This window comes from Adiantum capillus-veneris, chromosome 25, assembly GCF_014529385.1.
Source record: "Adiantum capillus-veneris isolate H3 chromosome 25, ASM1452938v2, whole genome shotgun sequence".
NCBI classification, from domain to species: Eukaryota; Viridiplantae; Streptophyta; class Polypodiopsida; order Polypodiales; family Pteridaceae; genus Adiantum; species Adiantum capillus-veneris.
In genome coordinates this window covers 74,222,574-74,238,842 of record NC_140955.1, presented here as the reverse complement: position 1 = coordinate 74,238,842, position 16,269 = coordinate 74,222,574, and the positions used below count along the sequence as shown (strand labels likewise).

General features: G+C 41.0%; 1 protein-coding gene across 1 annotated transcript; it reads left to right on the top strand.

Annotated features, from left to right (window-relative positions):
• The first annotated feature begins 3,202 nt into the window (after positions 1-3,202).
• On the top strand, positions 3,203-4,423 carry LOC147425106 (putative protein phosphatase 2C 58). Its single transcript, XM_086500282.1, has 2 exons — positions 3,203-3,849; positions 3,958-4,423. Exons 1-2 carry the CDS (start codon positions 3,276-3,278, stop codon positions 4,257-4,259), a joined length of 876 nt encoding a protein of 291 aa, XP_086356408.1. The 5' UTR covers positions 3,203-3,275; the 3' UTR covers positions 4,260-4,423.
• Positions 4,424-16,269: the final 11,846 nt, after the last annotated feature.

Genomic DNA, 16,269 nt, shown 5'->3' with positions numbered 1-16,269 from the left:
GCTCAAGGTAGGCCTGGCAAGTTGGGCCAAGGAATTCATATTGGATATGCATTAGTCATGTTCTCCGATTTTTCAAAATTTGTAACCATCATCCTACTTTATTTGTATGACGCTTGGATGCATTAATTTGTATGACGCTTAATGCCCTAGGGGTGTTCAGTTGGTGGTATTTTCAATCTCTACAATAGACTTATTGCATATGGTTGTACTCCATTTACTTCCACAGAAGCTACTCTTTGAGCGCACCACAACTAATCGCACCTTGTGCTCAACCATGATTTCGTTTAAAGCTTGGTCCACATCTAACACATGCACCCTAATTGGCATCCATCTTGGAAAGATGTCATAGGGTAAAACAGGATCCTCTACCCGCTAAGTAAAATTGACTAATGACTAAGTCTTTGTCTCTTCTAACTCATAGTCGAGGACGACTATGATTTCGAGAGAGAGGTAATGTCATAAAAACTAATATCTAACCAACCCAAATGATTTTCTCATATTAAACTGATCACTTAATGTGGGAGAATAAACAGGAACAAGGGTTAAGATATTGAGATGTGCTTATAGATCTATCTCAACACGGGGACAATAGAAAAGGGGACCAAATGAGATATGGTCTATCCAAGAGCAAGGCTAACCAATGGAGCATAAGACCTTAGGGTTAGCTTCATTGATGATCTCCAATACTGTGCGTAAAAGCCCTTTGACCTTAGGTAAGCTAGGGTTGAGCTTGAGGCGGGAACCCAACCCAGCTCAAGGTGCTTGTCCTGCTTGATGACTAAGGTACTTGAGATGCTTGATGATTGAGGTGCTTGAGGTGCTTGATGATTGAGATGCTTGAGGTGCTTGACATGCTTGAGATGCTAGGGTCGTACTTGAGGTGAGAACCCAACCCAAGCTTAAAGTGCTTAAGGGCCAAACTTGTGGTGGGAATTGGGCCTATGCATGAGGGGCTTGAGGTGTCAAAAAGTCAAATATTCAATCCCTACAAGGAAGGGGCGAGCCCTACATAAGGGGGGATGAGAGAGAACACCCACACACTCACACTAGGCATGCATGGTACAAAGAAAGCAGAAGGGACACTTGTCAAGTTCCTCCTCATGTTGCCCTCATGAAGCCTATTGGTTGGCCACCCAAGGGGTCCAATGATAATTTAGAAGATCTAATTAATTGATTTTTCATTTATCAAGTCCTCTCTCTCAAAGGAGGAAGGGGGACACTTGTCCCAAGGCTACCCTTGCTGCTTGTAATGCCTCCTGCTTGTGATTGGCTAGGCATGGAGGGGTCCAATGAGAATAAAACATAAGCTACAAGGGGGAGTCAACCCAAGCAAGCTAGGGGGTTTCTTAGGGGTATACTCACCCACACAGACTCACAAACACTCTCAGTGTGTGCTATGCAAAGTGCAAGAGCTCCCTCTCCTTCTCCAAGCAAGTAGAGGTTGAGAGCCTACACCAACACTCTTGGCTATGGAGTGCAAATCCAACCAAGAGCCATGCTTCTATGCTTAAGCTTGCCATCTCCTTCTTCTTCATTACTATGTTATTATGTATGCTAGCAAGAAGAGTTATGATAAGTGAGGAACTAATTATTTTTCCTATGAAATGTTTCTTCTTCCTCTTCCCTACCCTCATTCCCTGCTAGCTCTCTCCACCTTCGAAGGTGTTTGAGATCTTGGGACTGAGGCTTGGGATAGTTAAAGCTTTCTTCAAGTTTATGTTATGCTTGTGATGCATGAATCTCTCCATCTTCATTGCATCACCTAGGTCACAAGGAACACAAAGATTGTATTACAAGTCTCTCTTAATGGGAGAAATCATAATACAAATGCCTATTGGAGGGGGGGTCGGCTCCACGTAAATCCGGTCCACAACTATTGTCATGTTCTCTAAATTCTCTCTCTTGCAAAAGTATTGTTCATGCCAAGTTAACTAATTGCTATGATTATGTTGCTATCTTCAATTATGTTCACCCGCTATGCTCACAAGTCATTTCTCAAAAGTACTCTCATTAATTTCCGCTACTCTCAAGTTAAATAGGCCAATTCCATTACATGATCTCCTTGTTAATAACTCTTGTTGGCTTGCTACCACAAGACCTTACTGCTGATGGACCACTTCGCATAAGCACAACTTTGGAGTAGGGCCTTCACAAATTCCACTAATATTCCATGTCTTCTACTATCCAGACACCAAGCTTCCTTCATATTGCATATAGCCATCACTGTCCAAGTTAGTGGAGCCATCCCTTCCTTTGTGGTGTTCTTGCACACTGCACGCCCAATTTTCTATCAGAGATATTTTCATATCAAGTGTTGATGCCAAGCAAAGAATAGAAGATCCTTCATCCCATCGTTTATAGGCATAGTTTGTCTTTCAAATTCCTCTATCGCTTCAAATTGAGCAAGCTTGTGTCGTCACATGTCTTGATCTCTTGCAAGCTTATGTAGCGATCGCTTTTCAAAGATTGTATCATTAACTCATAGCTTGCTTTATCAAAGGAGTAGAATATGGGAGAAACATATTTCCTTGGATCGAGCAGAGAGAAGAAGTTACCATCATTCACGAGCTCCATACCTATTGTAGTGGGCATAGTGGATCTTCTTGATCCTCGTAAAGACTACTCCAGCATGTGGAACTAGAAGAATCAATATCTTCGGCAGTTGGTTCGTAAGAGATGCATTCTTCCCCATCTGCGGCGCACCATGCGTTGTTTTCTAATGCAAGTGCATCCATGTGTCTCGTTTACGTAACTCTGCCATCAAAGCCATGCACAATACCGGGAGACCAAGATCACACAGTGGACCACACTATGATCACAAAAGTGATCACTCAGTGATCTCATAGGACAATACAATGCCACTCGACTTCTTTTGGCTACTTCTGCGATCATGCTATGATCACATTAGTCAACCGTTCACACCGTGATCACATTGACATCAAGATGCAGGGAATGGCTTAGATTTAGCGTGGAAAATCGTGCCGAACTTCCTTCGTGGATCCCAAGCAAAAGGATCCGTGTCAATTGGTAACGAGGGCGAGCGAGTGTATGCAAATATATAATAAGCCTCCCCTTCAAAGTTTGAAATTAGCATTCCTTGATGAGACACTTGGCAAGGTTGCGTGCTGCCAAGAAAGCCAAGAAACATTAAGATCAGAAGCCGAGGCGTTGGTAAGATAGCCGTCCTGTGAGCGCCGCTGTGTGTGTGTGTGTGTGTGTGTGTGTGTGTAGAGAGAGAGAGAGAGAGAGAGAGAGAGAGAGAGAGAGAGAGAGAGATGCAGGGCCACCGGGTGCAGTCAAGCAAGGTCGTGGAAGAAGAGAGTGGGCAGGGACAGACAAGCGAGCAGACCCAGCCACAGGCAGTCTATGGCTACTGTGTTTTGCGGGCGGCCCTTGAAGGTTCCGATGTCGGGATGCGAAGAGACTTCGTGAAGGTGGAGATGACCAGAAGACCAGGAGGTGTTGCAGGCACAGAAGAAGAAATTGCATTGTTTGGTGTGTTCGATGACCACGGAGGCGGCGAAGTTGGGCAGCGACTCGCTTCGACTCTGTTCGAAAACATTTTGAGAGAGGGCGGTCTGTGGTCAGATCCAGCGGGTGCCACCCGCGACGCATACCTTCTCACGGATCGTGCATTGCTTGCACGAGGGGTTCATGGTGGCGCAACGGCAGTGACGGCAATGCTCATGCATGCAGGGGCGCGGCTCATTGTTGCGAACATTGGGGATGCGCGGGCTGCTCTGTGCAAAGATGGGTTGGCAGTCCAGCTTTCTGTGGATCATAGTCCATCGTGCCCCGTGGAGCGTGCAAACGTGGAGATGCGAGGAGGGGTTGTAACAACGTTTCCAGGTGAGACTGCTTGATCTGTAGTATCTTCTCCCTTGCAGATAATTAATGGGAATATTTGTTTGGGATATGGGTAAGAAGGAAGAACAATCATAGGATAATTTTGCACAGGTGATCTTGCAAGAGTGGATGGGCAGCTAGCTGTGAGTCGAGCTTTTGGCGATGCTGGGCTCAAGGAGCACTTGAGTGCGAAGCCGGATGTGAGCGACCTTCTGGTCGATATGTCATGTGAATTTCTGGTGCTTGGAAGCAATGGGCTATGGGCAGCATTTCCATCAAACCAAGTTGCAATGGACCTTATCAAGGGCATCCCTGACCCACTAACAGCAGCCACGCATCTGGCGCATCAAGCGCGCGAATGCGGAAGTGGCGATGAAATTTCCTGCATAGTCATCCGCTTCAGGGAGCTTTGACACTTGACCATTCTCTGTTTGCTGCTTGACGGCAATTTCCTAGTTAGTCCCCCTTTCAAAAGCTTTTGTGGGAGGAAAAGTTTTACCTCCTTTGTTGAGATCTTTCATGAGGTGCCTTTGTACGAGTTGCTTCTAATGTGGATAGGACTGTTAAATTGATGTTTCATGAGAGGGCATGTTTAATTTTGTGTAAAAGGGCTGCTTATTACAACAACTAGTCTGGCCGGCAAGGCTCTCTCTCTCTCTCTTTAGCTGGGAGACGCAGGGCACACACTCCGGAGCAACGTGCTTTCCCCATGTGTTGGGCCCGGAGGGCGGGGGGGGGGGATCTCTCCCTCTTTTATTATAGTATAGAAATTTAGAGGAAGAATCCGAAATCCCCTTGGTCATGTTATAGGGGAGTCTCTCTCTCTCTCTCTCTCTCTTTCTCTCTCTCTCTCTCTCTCACACACACACACACACACACACACGCATGCGTGCACGCACGTAGTCACCCATGTAGATTTGTTAGAGCATTCCTGCATAGGATCTCTTCAGGCCTTTTTTTGCAAAGAGATCCTTTCTGGGTAGAGTTTGGCATGGCCATTAGTGCACCACACCGAATTCGGTGTGAACTCGACGTGACGTGAACAAAGTGTGAGCTTGGTGTGAACTTGGGAGGGTCTGCACAGCACACCAAATTTGGTGTCGACTCGGTGGATGTAAACTTGTCCGCGGCACCGTGATCTATAAACTTACCACACACATACCTTTCAATGAATGCGCGAAAGCCTAGTGGTTAGTCAATTCCGTGGGGGGAAGGGTAGCGAGTTCAAGCCCCGATTCCAAAAAAGTGAGAATCTTTTGCATTCCCTAGGCAATTCAACGGTCACAATCAACTTGTGATCGTGAGCCATTGATTTCACCTCCCAAAAGGAGGTGTCAATTAGTAATGAGGCTGGCCATCCCTAGGATTGCCTTAGTGGGCCCATAAAGGCATGCTTTAGACTTTACCAAGCTCAACTCTCTTTAAAGGCCATTGGGGAACTCTCTCTCTCTCTCTCTCTCTCTCTCTCTCTCTCTCTCACACACACAGACACACACACAAACAGTGCCTCTCTCTAACAAGTTCTCTCTCTCTCTCTCTCTCTCTCTCTCTCTCTCTCTCTCTCTCTAGATGTTCAGTCAACTAAAAAAGATGAAAACTTTTCAAAAGATTATTGCATAGACAATACAAATGCTAAGTTGGAACCAAAAGAAAAAAAAAGGTGTTTAAGCTTAGGTTTTCGGGGAGCTCCCTTGCTTGACCTTTATTGCCTGCGAGGCACGTGCAATGCAACCTATGGTGAGGTTTCTTTTTCTGTAACCGTGCCAAGGATAGGATGCAGTCCCGAGGGACTAGGGATGCCCCGGAAGGGGGCCGCAACAGCCTCTTATGCGATGCACAGTTCAAACCCCCCCCCCCCCCCCCCCCCCCCCCCCCCCAAAATGAGGGACGAGGAGGAGGAATGCACCTTGCTAGTGTGGCATGCCAGCTTGTCATGGTGGCAGCATCAAATTGATTTGTTGGCCCCTTGGGGTGCTAGTCTGGGGGTCTGGGTTCCCTTTTGGTGGAGGGGTTTGGCTCCCATTGAAAAGCTTGTTGTGAGGGTGTGGTGTTAGCAGCTCGATGTGGTTCGACATCTCTTGCAAGTGGTTCTCTGGTTGGTCATTGTCTTTCTCTAGGTATGCTAGGGGTTGAAGTGGCAATTCCTCACAGATGGTGGCTCCCCTGCACACTTCTTTCCTTGTCTCCTCGACAATACAATTACTTTCTATAATTTGGGTCGTTTATGGTTTTCCTTTGTAGTCCGTTTGCAGGCTTCCTTGTTTTATATATATATATATATATATATATATATATATATATATATATATATATATATATATATATATATATATATATATATATATATATATATATATAGATAGATAGATTCATGTGGGACTGGTTGGTTATAATGTTTCTCTGTGTCATCCCTTGCTCATCTTGAGCAGGGATGTGAGGTAATTTTTCTACTATTATGCTAATTTGTTTACCCACTCACTATTGTATGGCAAACAAGATGAAAGTTCACTATGGCTACATGAAGCTATTGAGAGGAATTCAATAATAAGAGGGTTCTTTGTAAGAGGAAAAATGAGAAAGTGACACTAGCATTTTTTTTTTTTTAACAGTACTCAATTGTGAGTGAATTATATTGAGCAGCCCCAAAAAGTTAAGGTCTTGTCATCCTCATGTTAAGCCATGACAACATCCAGGGATCATAATTACATCGGCTATTAGGGCAGCCACCCCCACCAACCCGCCCCCACATCCTTGATACACAAGGTCCATACTCTTGTCATTCTAAGATCTTTTATTTACCAATGGCCAAGATTTGCCCCCATCCTAGGCATTCCATCCGCTGACAACAAGGCACAAGTAGTCCTAGACCAATCCTCCAAGTGATGCTTGCACCCGAGTGCCCATATTAGCACTTTGCTTTCTTGTATAATTTCTGCGAAGCTTGCCACCTCAAACCCTCCTTCAAAAACACGGCAGTTCCTTGTCTGCCATACATTATGTAAGAAGAAGTATCTGACGATCTGAGTGCTGACGAGGAGTGCAGGACTACCTGAATTCTTACCTCCAAGGAATAGGTTAGTCTTGAAAAAACTAATTTTCCATGTTCTTTGGACCCACTTGCATATTTTCCATGCGAGGCCGTTCATAGTTGGGCAGTCCATGAATAGGTGGGTCAGATCTTCACTAGCTAACCTGCACCCCAAGCATCGATCTAACCCAATCCCTCTCTCCTGAATCTTCACCCCCGTCGGTAGAGCACCCCAAATAACCTTCCATAAGAAAACCTTCATGTGCTGCGGAACCTTTGGCTTTCATATGTTCTCCATTACATGCTCCCACCTTTCCTCCGGCCATTGCTTTTTCCATAGCTTGTTAAGGGGGCTAGACCAATTCTTCTTTTGCATCATTGTCTGATAAATTCTTCTAGTATGGGGTTTCCACAAGAGACTGCTTCCGGGCCATTTTCAGGCATTCCAGTCCAACTCCGAATCACAGATTGGCATCACTAGATTGTCAAGCTCTTTCATCACTTTGTGGACAAGCAAGACCTCCAAGCTATTAAGTTGGTACTGGGTAACCATAAGGTCAATGGTTTTCCAACTCTTGTTGCCACTGTCCCAGAAGTGCTCAAGTCGCTTCAGACCCTTATTATTCAGCTTCCTGGCTGTCTCAATCCAATAGGGAGTTTATGGTGGATCTACAACTTTGGAGAGCCAGGGGGACCAATGCAGGATGGAGTTCTTGAAGTATCTGGCTTCTCCCCCCACTTTAAAACTCTTGTTGCTCTATTGCATTTTCTTACCAATTCTCGTGAGCTGCCCCCCAGTCTTAAGGTGACACTAACATTTAAAAAAAGAAATTATCACAATTGAGTATTACACCTTTTGGAAACAAATGTAACAATGATTTATTTAGATTATAATATATTTCAAAAGCATAAAAATAATGATTAAACCATGTAGCAATGACTTAATTAAATTATAATATATTTCAAAAGTATAAAAAATAATGGCTAAATCAATATTCAATGGTCCTCTTTTAAAGAGAGAGGTACACAAATGTCAACACCTTTTACAAAGACCGAGAAGATATATTAAAAAAGAAAGTTCTTTTGTCATAAAGCACTAATCTCCTAGCTTTATCCAATGGTCCACAATTGCACCAAAAATCCAAAGCTTTACTAAGGACTCCTTATGTAGTCCAAAAACAAAAGATTAGAAGCAAAAGAGAAAGAAGGATGAAGAGAAATAAATGATATGGATGGTGAAGATGTACAATTGATTGGTGACAAGAGAGTATTTATATTGTACAAGACAAAACCATGTAATATTCATTTGCTAGTAAATGCAATGTGATATTTGAAAGACGGTGCCACCCTGTCTTAGTGCTCGCTCCCTCCCATTCCTTGTGATGGCGCTTCCTCCTTCCCCAGAAGCATTCGACATTCTTTCTAGAACATAGCCGATGTGCTTTAGAAATAACTCTATGGCATGTTAATAAATTCACTTCCCATCTATTTAACTCCTCCCTTGAGACCTTTTCATATTGGCTCGTCGCCAAATGAGCTACCCTTAAGCCGGGCCTTGGACTTTAGCCTCCCATGCCCAAAATATGCTAATTCCTGGGTTTTTCTTGACTAGCTTGTCCACCCCTTAATTAAAAAGGACCCACTAGGTTGTCTCAAGCACCTTGGCTGGACCGACAACGTCATGACCGACAACGTCATTTAACACTCTCCTCTATGTGGCCATAGTAGCACAGCGGTTGCACTCACCAACTATATATTTCAATCTTGCAAACAAGGAACTGGGTGCTGCAGCCAATCAGAGCTCCTGTGTAATGATAGAATTGTGGCTCGAGGTCAAATAGTCTATTAACACTAGGTTGGTAATGGGACACTTTTATGTCCTGGGACACTTTTATGTCCTGTTAAGTGACCATTTTCCTTGAATTATATCAAGAGTTTCAAAATGGATTTTGAGGTGCTATCTGTCTAGGAAGTTGTATCATGAGCTGAAAAAAACTCGACATTTTTTTGGAATATCAATTCCATCTTTAACCTTGTCCTTGCACAACATTTCACAACCTAAACTGTGTGAAAAAATGGGTCCTGTTTTTGGTTTTTCGAACTTTTTGTAACTATACCACTCTAGAATTCATGTTTGTGAGGTCTATAATGCTAGAGAGCTATCTTTAGTAGTCCTCAACATGTCCTAATGCTTCTAGGGAGAAATAAATGTTAAAGTTGTAAGTTATGACCAAATTACAAAAATTGTCAAATCCTGTTTTTTAGCCAATTTTAGCTCTTCTATGATTTTTTTGGTGGCTTTCATGATATCCAAATGCAGTTTTGATTTTCTATGCTGCATATTGTAACATAAAGCTAATATTCCTTGAGTTTTGGGGCACCTAATACCATATTTTGCATAGTAGACAACGATGGTTGATTTTTTCAATTATAGAAGAAAACGAAACATTCGAGTATATCAAGTATACCTTTTTCAATATTGTTAGTTTCTTGTGACAACTACATGCATTTTGTAGGTAGTAACCATATCTAGTCATAAGGATCAAATTTGGCTAGATACTGAATAGTTTCTATGGGATTCTACAACTCATAATGTTGAACCCAGTTTTTTCATATTTGTTGTATTTAGCAATTCATCTTTGTCCCCAAGATTCCCCTTGGTAAGAGATGTATTATTCTTTTGACATGCTCCATGGCTCCTTATGAACCTAAAGGACAATAGGGAACTAAGAAAACATGGATATATTATTTGTATTGAGCGTGGCTATAGAAACTTTGATGATAGGTTTGCAGAATGGTAAAAATTCAACTTTTTTGTACCTATTTCTTTTGGCAAAACAAAAAATAGTGAGTGAGAAGCAATCATATGTTTTGATCACCAACCCATTGAAGCTAACTAGGGAATTTATCTCAAGTCCTACAAAAATCCCTAAATTTATTTTTATGCAACAAAATGTAAGAAATGACTGTTTTGATGAAAATGTACTGGTCCATCAACTTTGGAGGCTTGGTGTGACCAAAAGATGAGAAATTTTACAAGTTTCTTATTTTTTCCATGTGTAGTAGGCCTTGAACTATAACCTCATGAAAGGATTTTACAAAATGAGTGGATCTACTATGGTTTTGGAGGTTTTTTTCAAAACCCTAAAAGGACACTTTTATGTCCTCTTAGGTTACTAAACTAGTGTTAAGCAGGGATGCCCCCTGGCCCCCATGCTTTTTGCCATTGGATTGCATCCTCTCATCACGATGCTCGAAGCCAATGCTTCGAGAGGGGGGTTACAAGGTCTGACAAGGTCTGACTTTATCGGGAAGTGACCTGCTCCTGGTAAAGTTGTTCACAAATGATTTTCTCCTCTTCTTCAAGGCATGCCCCCAAGTAGTCAGGAAAGCTCTGGAGGTCGTGCAAACGTTTTCCGTGGCCTCGGGTTCCAAGTGTAATATTGAGAAGTGAAGGCTGATCTCCCTGTCGAAAAAAGACTCCTTCGACCTTTTTGACGAGACAGGTGAGATTGTCTCAAAAGGGAATATCTTCAAGCACCTAGGGGACCCCTTGGGGGTGGATGTAACTCACAAACAAAGATTTCATTGGGTCCTTGAAAAAGAGAACAAAAATGAGAAAGTTGAGTATGCTCTTCTTCCATTCTTGAACCGGATTAAAGCGATAAACTCATTTATGCTCACGTATATTGCCTTCACTAGTCCACTTCTCAAGATGGCTAAGTGTCACTAAAAAGAGTTCTTAAAACCAGTAAAAATATTTTTAGGGAAAAACAACGCGAAATCCTTTAGACCATGGCAGTGGGCCAGATGGGAGTCACTCGCTCAACCAGTGGACCAAGGAGGTCTCGAAATTCTTAACCCAGTTGCCCATGCTTAGGCTTGTTGTGCCAAATTTGTGGTCTCATTGGCCAAATAGGACCAACCTTGGGCTATCATAACCGAGGATATGTTAGATGCAGCTAAACTTGGTTCGAAAGGTGGTAAGTGGAAAGGATTTGCGTTTCACGACAAACTCTTAGCCCCGACCTGGTCTAGCCTAAGTCTCGGGGGCATCTCAGGGGAACTAGTAAGGAAGTGCCAAAGAGCAGATGAGGTTCTTGAGTGAGGGGAAGAAACCAGGTACTTCAAGAACTCCATCTTTCACTGGTTCCTCTGGCTCTCTAAAGTTGTAGGACCACACAAAGCCCCTATTGGATAGAAATTGCCAGGAAAGTGAATAATAAGGGTCTGAATCAACTAGCTCACTTATGGGACGGTAGCAGTAAGAGCTGGAAAACCATTGACCTTCTGGAAACCCAGTATCAACTAAATGGTCGTGAGATTTTGTTAGTCAACAGAATGATAAAAGAGCTTGACAATGTTGTATTGCCAATCTATAAATTCGGGTTTGAGTGGAATGCCTAGAGATGGCCCATAAGTAGTATTTTATGCAAACCCCATTCTAAAGGCATATATCATACAATTATACATGAGAATAATTGGTTTAGCCTTATAAACAAAATATGTAAGAGACAATGAACGGAAGAAGGGTGGGAGGAAGTCATGGAGAACATTTGGAAGCCAAAGTGGCCGCAGTTTGTGAAGATATTTATATGGAAGGTGATGTGGGGTGCTCTAGCGACGACGGGCGTAAAGATCCAAGAGAGAGGAATTGGGTATGATTGATGCTTGGGGTGCAGGATGGCTAGAGCGGATCTAGCCCACCTATTCATGCAGGATTGTCAGGCGATCAGAGGCCTAGAAGGGAGAATCCGGAAGTGGATCCAAAGGACATGGCAGATCAGATTCTTCAAGACTGATTTGTTCCTTGGTGGCAAGAAGTTGGGAAGCCCTGCTCTTCTCATCTGCACTTAAACAGTCACGTACTTCTTCTTTCACCATATATGGCAGGCAATGAACCGCCGTGTGTTTTAAGAAGATCTTGATGCGGCAAGCTTCTTAGAGATTATACAAGAAAGCAAAGTGGTGATCTATACGCTTGGAAGCAATCAATACTTGGAAGACCGGTCTAGGGTTACCAATGTCATGGTGTCAATCTGTGATAAGTAAAAGCCTAGTAATATAGTTCACCTACTTTGTTAAGCCGGTGATGTAAAGCCTCAATGAGAGGCGATAGACATTGAACTTGTAATCTTCAGAACCTCAAGGCTTAGCCTGAGCTTGAGGTTGTTTTGCAATTTTATGATGTGCTTAATACAATTCACTCACAAATCAAATTGTGAGTTTTGAAAAAAAAAAAACATTGCAATTGAATACACTTACTTGGATACTCTAAAAGCAAACATGCTCGAGCACGATGTATTAGCACATTAACACTAGTTCTGTAATCGGACACTCAAATGTCTTGAGACACTAAAGTGTCTTGTTTTTCTAGCAACTTGTCATAATTATTTGGTGAATCTAGAAAAACAATTCATAGGTCACATTCATATCTTAGGTCAGCTATGAGGTGAAGAACATAGCCAAATTTTCTTTTGCCAAAATTAATACCAAATTATAATCATAAAAATTTAGTGCAATTTTAACAAAATTTTCATAAATTGAATATAACTTCTCATCAAATTAAGATTTTGCATAGATTTCAAGGTGTATGGATAAGAAAAAAAACTTATTATAGCAAGAAATTGAGCTTCATAACCTAGTTATGAGACTAGATTTTTGTTATAATTAAAACACAAAAATCTTAAAAATGTTGACAAAGAGAAAAATTTTGGTCTTTCAAGGCCTCTTTCATTAACATGATGAGGTTATGGGACAAAACCTAACGTGTATAATGTATCTATAGGTCAACACCCATCAACTGAGCATTTTTCAAGGGTTCAAACTCATAGGCATCTTGAATTTAACCTCATTTTAAAAAATTTGTAGTGCGTAATTCTTGCAAAAAAAAAAATCCTATGAAAAGCTAATGAAAGTGTGTATATAAATCTCCCAAGTGTGTCCATATGAGGCATTTGTATACAAATAAGTGAGATGAACAAAAAAAATCCAAAAGTCGACTTTATTTTAAAGCTTATATTTTATAAATAAAAAAACATAATTACAACATGCGCAATTTTTTGGATATGCCATAAATCACCAAATGTGGCTTGCATAACCATTAAAAATTATCACCTTATGTAATGGAGTCATAGATCTAATATATATGCATCATAAGAAATTGTAAATTTAGATGAACTAAATGTTTTTTGTCATCGTTAGTTGAATTTGTGAACGTTGCATATTTGACGCACAGAACTTTCTATATTTAATTCTAGTCACAAAGGATTTTTTTTCTCACATGAAAATTGCAAAAATATCAAACATATATACGAGTAGTTACCATGGATTATTGCATGCATCCTGCTCAGTTTTTTTAAAGGCTAAAGTGAGTTTTAATGAAACATTGAATGCTGTTTTGCGTGGGTTCTTTTTATGAGTGTAGTTACTATTGAGGTTATGATCAAAAGTGAGGGATTATAGTTTTTATGAGTACTTTGAATAACATATAAGTTTGCAAAAGCATTTCTTGAGATGTGTTCTAGATTTCATGTACCATTTAGTGAAAAAAGGACACTAAAGTGTCCTTTTAGGGACCAAACTAGTGTTAAGCAGCCTCCCTCTCATCTATTGGGTGAGCTTTTGGAGCTAGCTGCCAAGCGATCTTTTTTCTATATATCCTCTTATCTTGCTATGACTCACACAAAATCTCGTCCCCATTACAAGCCCCCCCCCCCCCCCCCCCCCCCCCCCCCGCCCTGTTTTCAATAGTATCTTTATTTAGAAAGGAGATGCATTCAAATAGTGCAACCTATGCTATTTGTAGTGCAAGGACCATTAAGTGCACTCGATGCATGCTTGCTTGCGGCATGCACAAGTATTCCTACATTTGTGTCTACTTAATATGTCCTTCTTTTGGGACCTGTCCCACTATAAGGGACCTTATCTACCTCTGTAAAAAATCATGAAATACAAACAATGCACCTTTGAAAAAGGACGTCTCTACCAACTCTTTGTGCACCAGTGCTCGAAAAAAACTTTTTTCCAAAAACTTGGCAAACCTACATATGTGAAATAGCAGAGGTGAATTGACAAAATTGGAAAGTCTTTACACCAAATTACACTAAATTTTACAAAATTTTGTAGGTTTTCTCACCTTCCAATATAAAATTTAGAGGTAAATTTCAAAATTTGTAGGTGTGATTACACTAAACCTAGGGTTTTTTCGAGCACTGTAATGTGCACGTTGCTTCAGGCCTGCATAAGCACTCCGACAGTCGTGTCTACTTAAGAAATGTCATGTTCACAACTTCACTCTTCAACAGCCATGATGTAATAAGATTTGTTTGTAAGAATATTTTTTAAAATCTCTTTTGGAGGACGTGATTTATGCTCTCCTTAGTAGAGATCTTACTAACTTGGTCCCTGCCACCTAGCTTCTTTAGCTCTTAACATTTTAAAACAATGTTCCCAAACTTTAGTCAAAGTTGCAAACTTCAGACTTTCAAACGAGATTTTAACAATTTGTAGATTTTATCAATACAAACTTACTCGCTCCTTGACCTGCAACTTGATGCCAGACAGGACCCTTCGCAATCTGTCCCACACACCTTGCATCTCCATTTTTCTCTCCCCTCGACGTGTTTCCTCCCCATTTTTCTCTCCCCTCGATGTGTCTCCTCCCTGATTTTTCACTTCGAAGCCATTGAAGGCATCCTCCGAGATTCCTTTTAATACAACCCTTTTCTAAGATTGGCAGGACCTACTTCAGACTTTCAAACGAGATTTTAACAATTTGTAGATGAAAGCTATGACTTGTTAGTCCGATATTTTTTAGGCAAAAACATAGGCTCGTGTAATATTTGATCCTTGTGATTCTTAGTAACCACTAGTATGGCCGGTGGACTTCGCCTACATCTCTCTCCCTTTCTTAGTGTTCGTCTGCTCGGAGGTGCAGGGGACATTGTCGGGTTAATGTGGTTCTGCCACGTGTAGTTTGGTTTTGGGGGCGGGGGGGGGGGGCAGAATCCCTCCCCCTTTTATAATTGTATAGATTTGGTAACCCACTATCCGAAACTGTCAAATTCTTGAAAACTCACCCCAGAAAACACAAAAACAATAGTAACTTGAGAGTTTGTATGTATTTTCAGCCCAAACTTTAGCAATGAATTTGAATTTGGATTTCCTATGACTTTGGTTAGTCTCTGGTGAGGTTTGCACTTCACATGGTTCTCCTAAATGCAATTTTAAGCACTTTTAGCACATTTTGACTATATTTCATATCCGATTTCGATCAAATCACAAAGGTCGAGGTTTCTTGTCATTATCTATAATAAGTATAATGGGGGAAGGGATTCCGGCCCCTCCCCCGGCCGCGTGTCACTATGAGCTTGATCATGCAGCTTCCAAGACAATGTGCTCTGCGTGACTCTTCCTACCAAGATTGGCACATTTTTTAGGTGAATTGCTCAAAATTGACATTTTTTTGTTTCGCAGACTCATTACATAAACTTTTTGCTCCCGATTTTTATTTTTAAGTGTTCAAATGATTGAAATCAAACATGAGTGTTCAAATTACCATGAATATACAACTTCTGCAATTGGTTAATTGGTTTGTCAAAAAATGTATGTGATCCTCTCCAATGAGAACACTAGCTAGTTCTCTGAAATGAATTGCATTTTCTCTATTTTCGGAGTTTTAACGATCCAAACGGTTGGAGATTTCGTGTTTGTGTTTTATATGCCATGGATTTACGAAATCCAAAGTTAGTTTGTTCAAAGAATGTGTTTGGACTTTCTGTCAAGAATTCACGTCTTCCTCTACGCTGTGAAATACAAATTTATTTAAGTTTTAAGATTTTGACATGTTGGCACCCATACGATAAAGCCTAGAAGGTTAGCTCAAATATGTTGTAAAGGTGTCCAATTTGTTACCTTCCAAACCTCGAGGCTCCGTTTGAGCTTGAGGCCATTCTGTATTTCTTTCAGTGGTTATAATACAATTCACTCATGATTGTGGGTTTTTGCAAAAAAAAAAAAAAAAAAGTTTTAAGATTTTGATGTCCAAATGATTCAAGATTTTTCAATCACTTAAAATTTTAGGATTTTTTATGTCCAAATGATTCAAGATTCTTCAAGCATTATACAAGATATCCAGTTAACACATTTATTAGCATTTTCGCAGACTTTCACAAAATACACATGAGTGTTCAAGTAGAAAATGTTGTACAAAGTGAGAATTTTATAGATCGAAAGTGGCCCAAAAAATCCAAGGGAGTAAACTCTCAAACCAAATTTTTGAAATTTTTAAAAAAACGCTATGTCCAAAAAATTTAAAGAAAAAGTCTTTGTATTTTTAGCCCAAAGTGAGCAGTGACTTTAATTTTGGATATGGTCCTCAAAAATGATTTGAA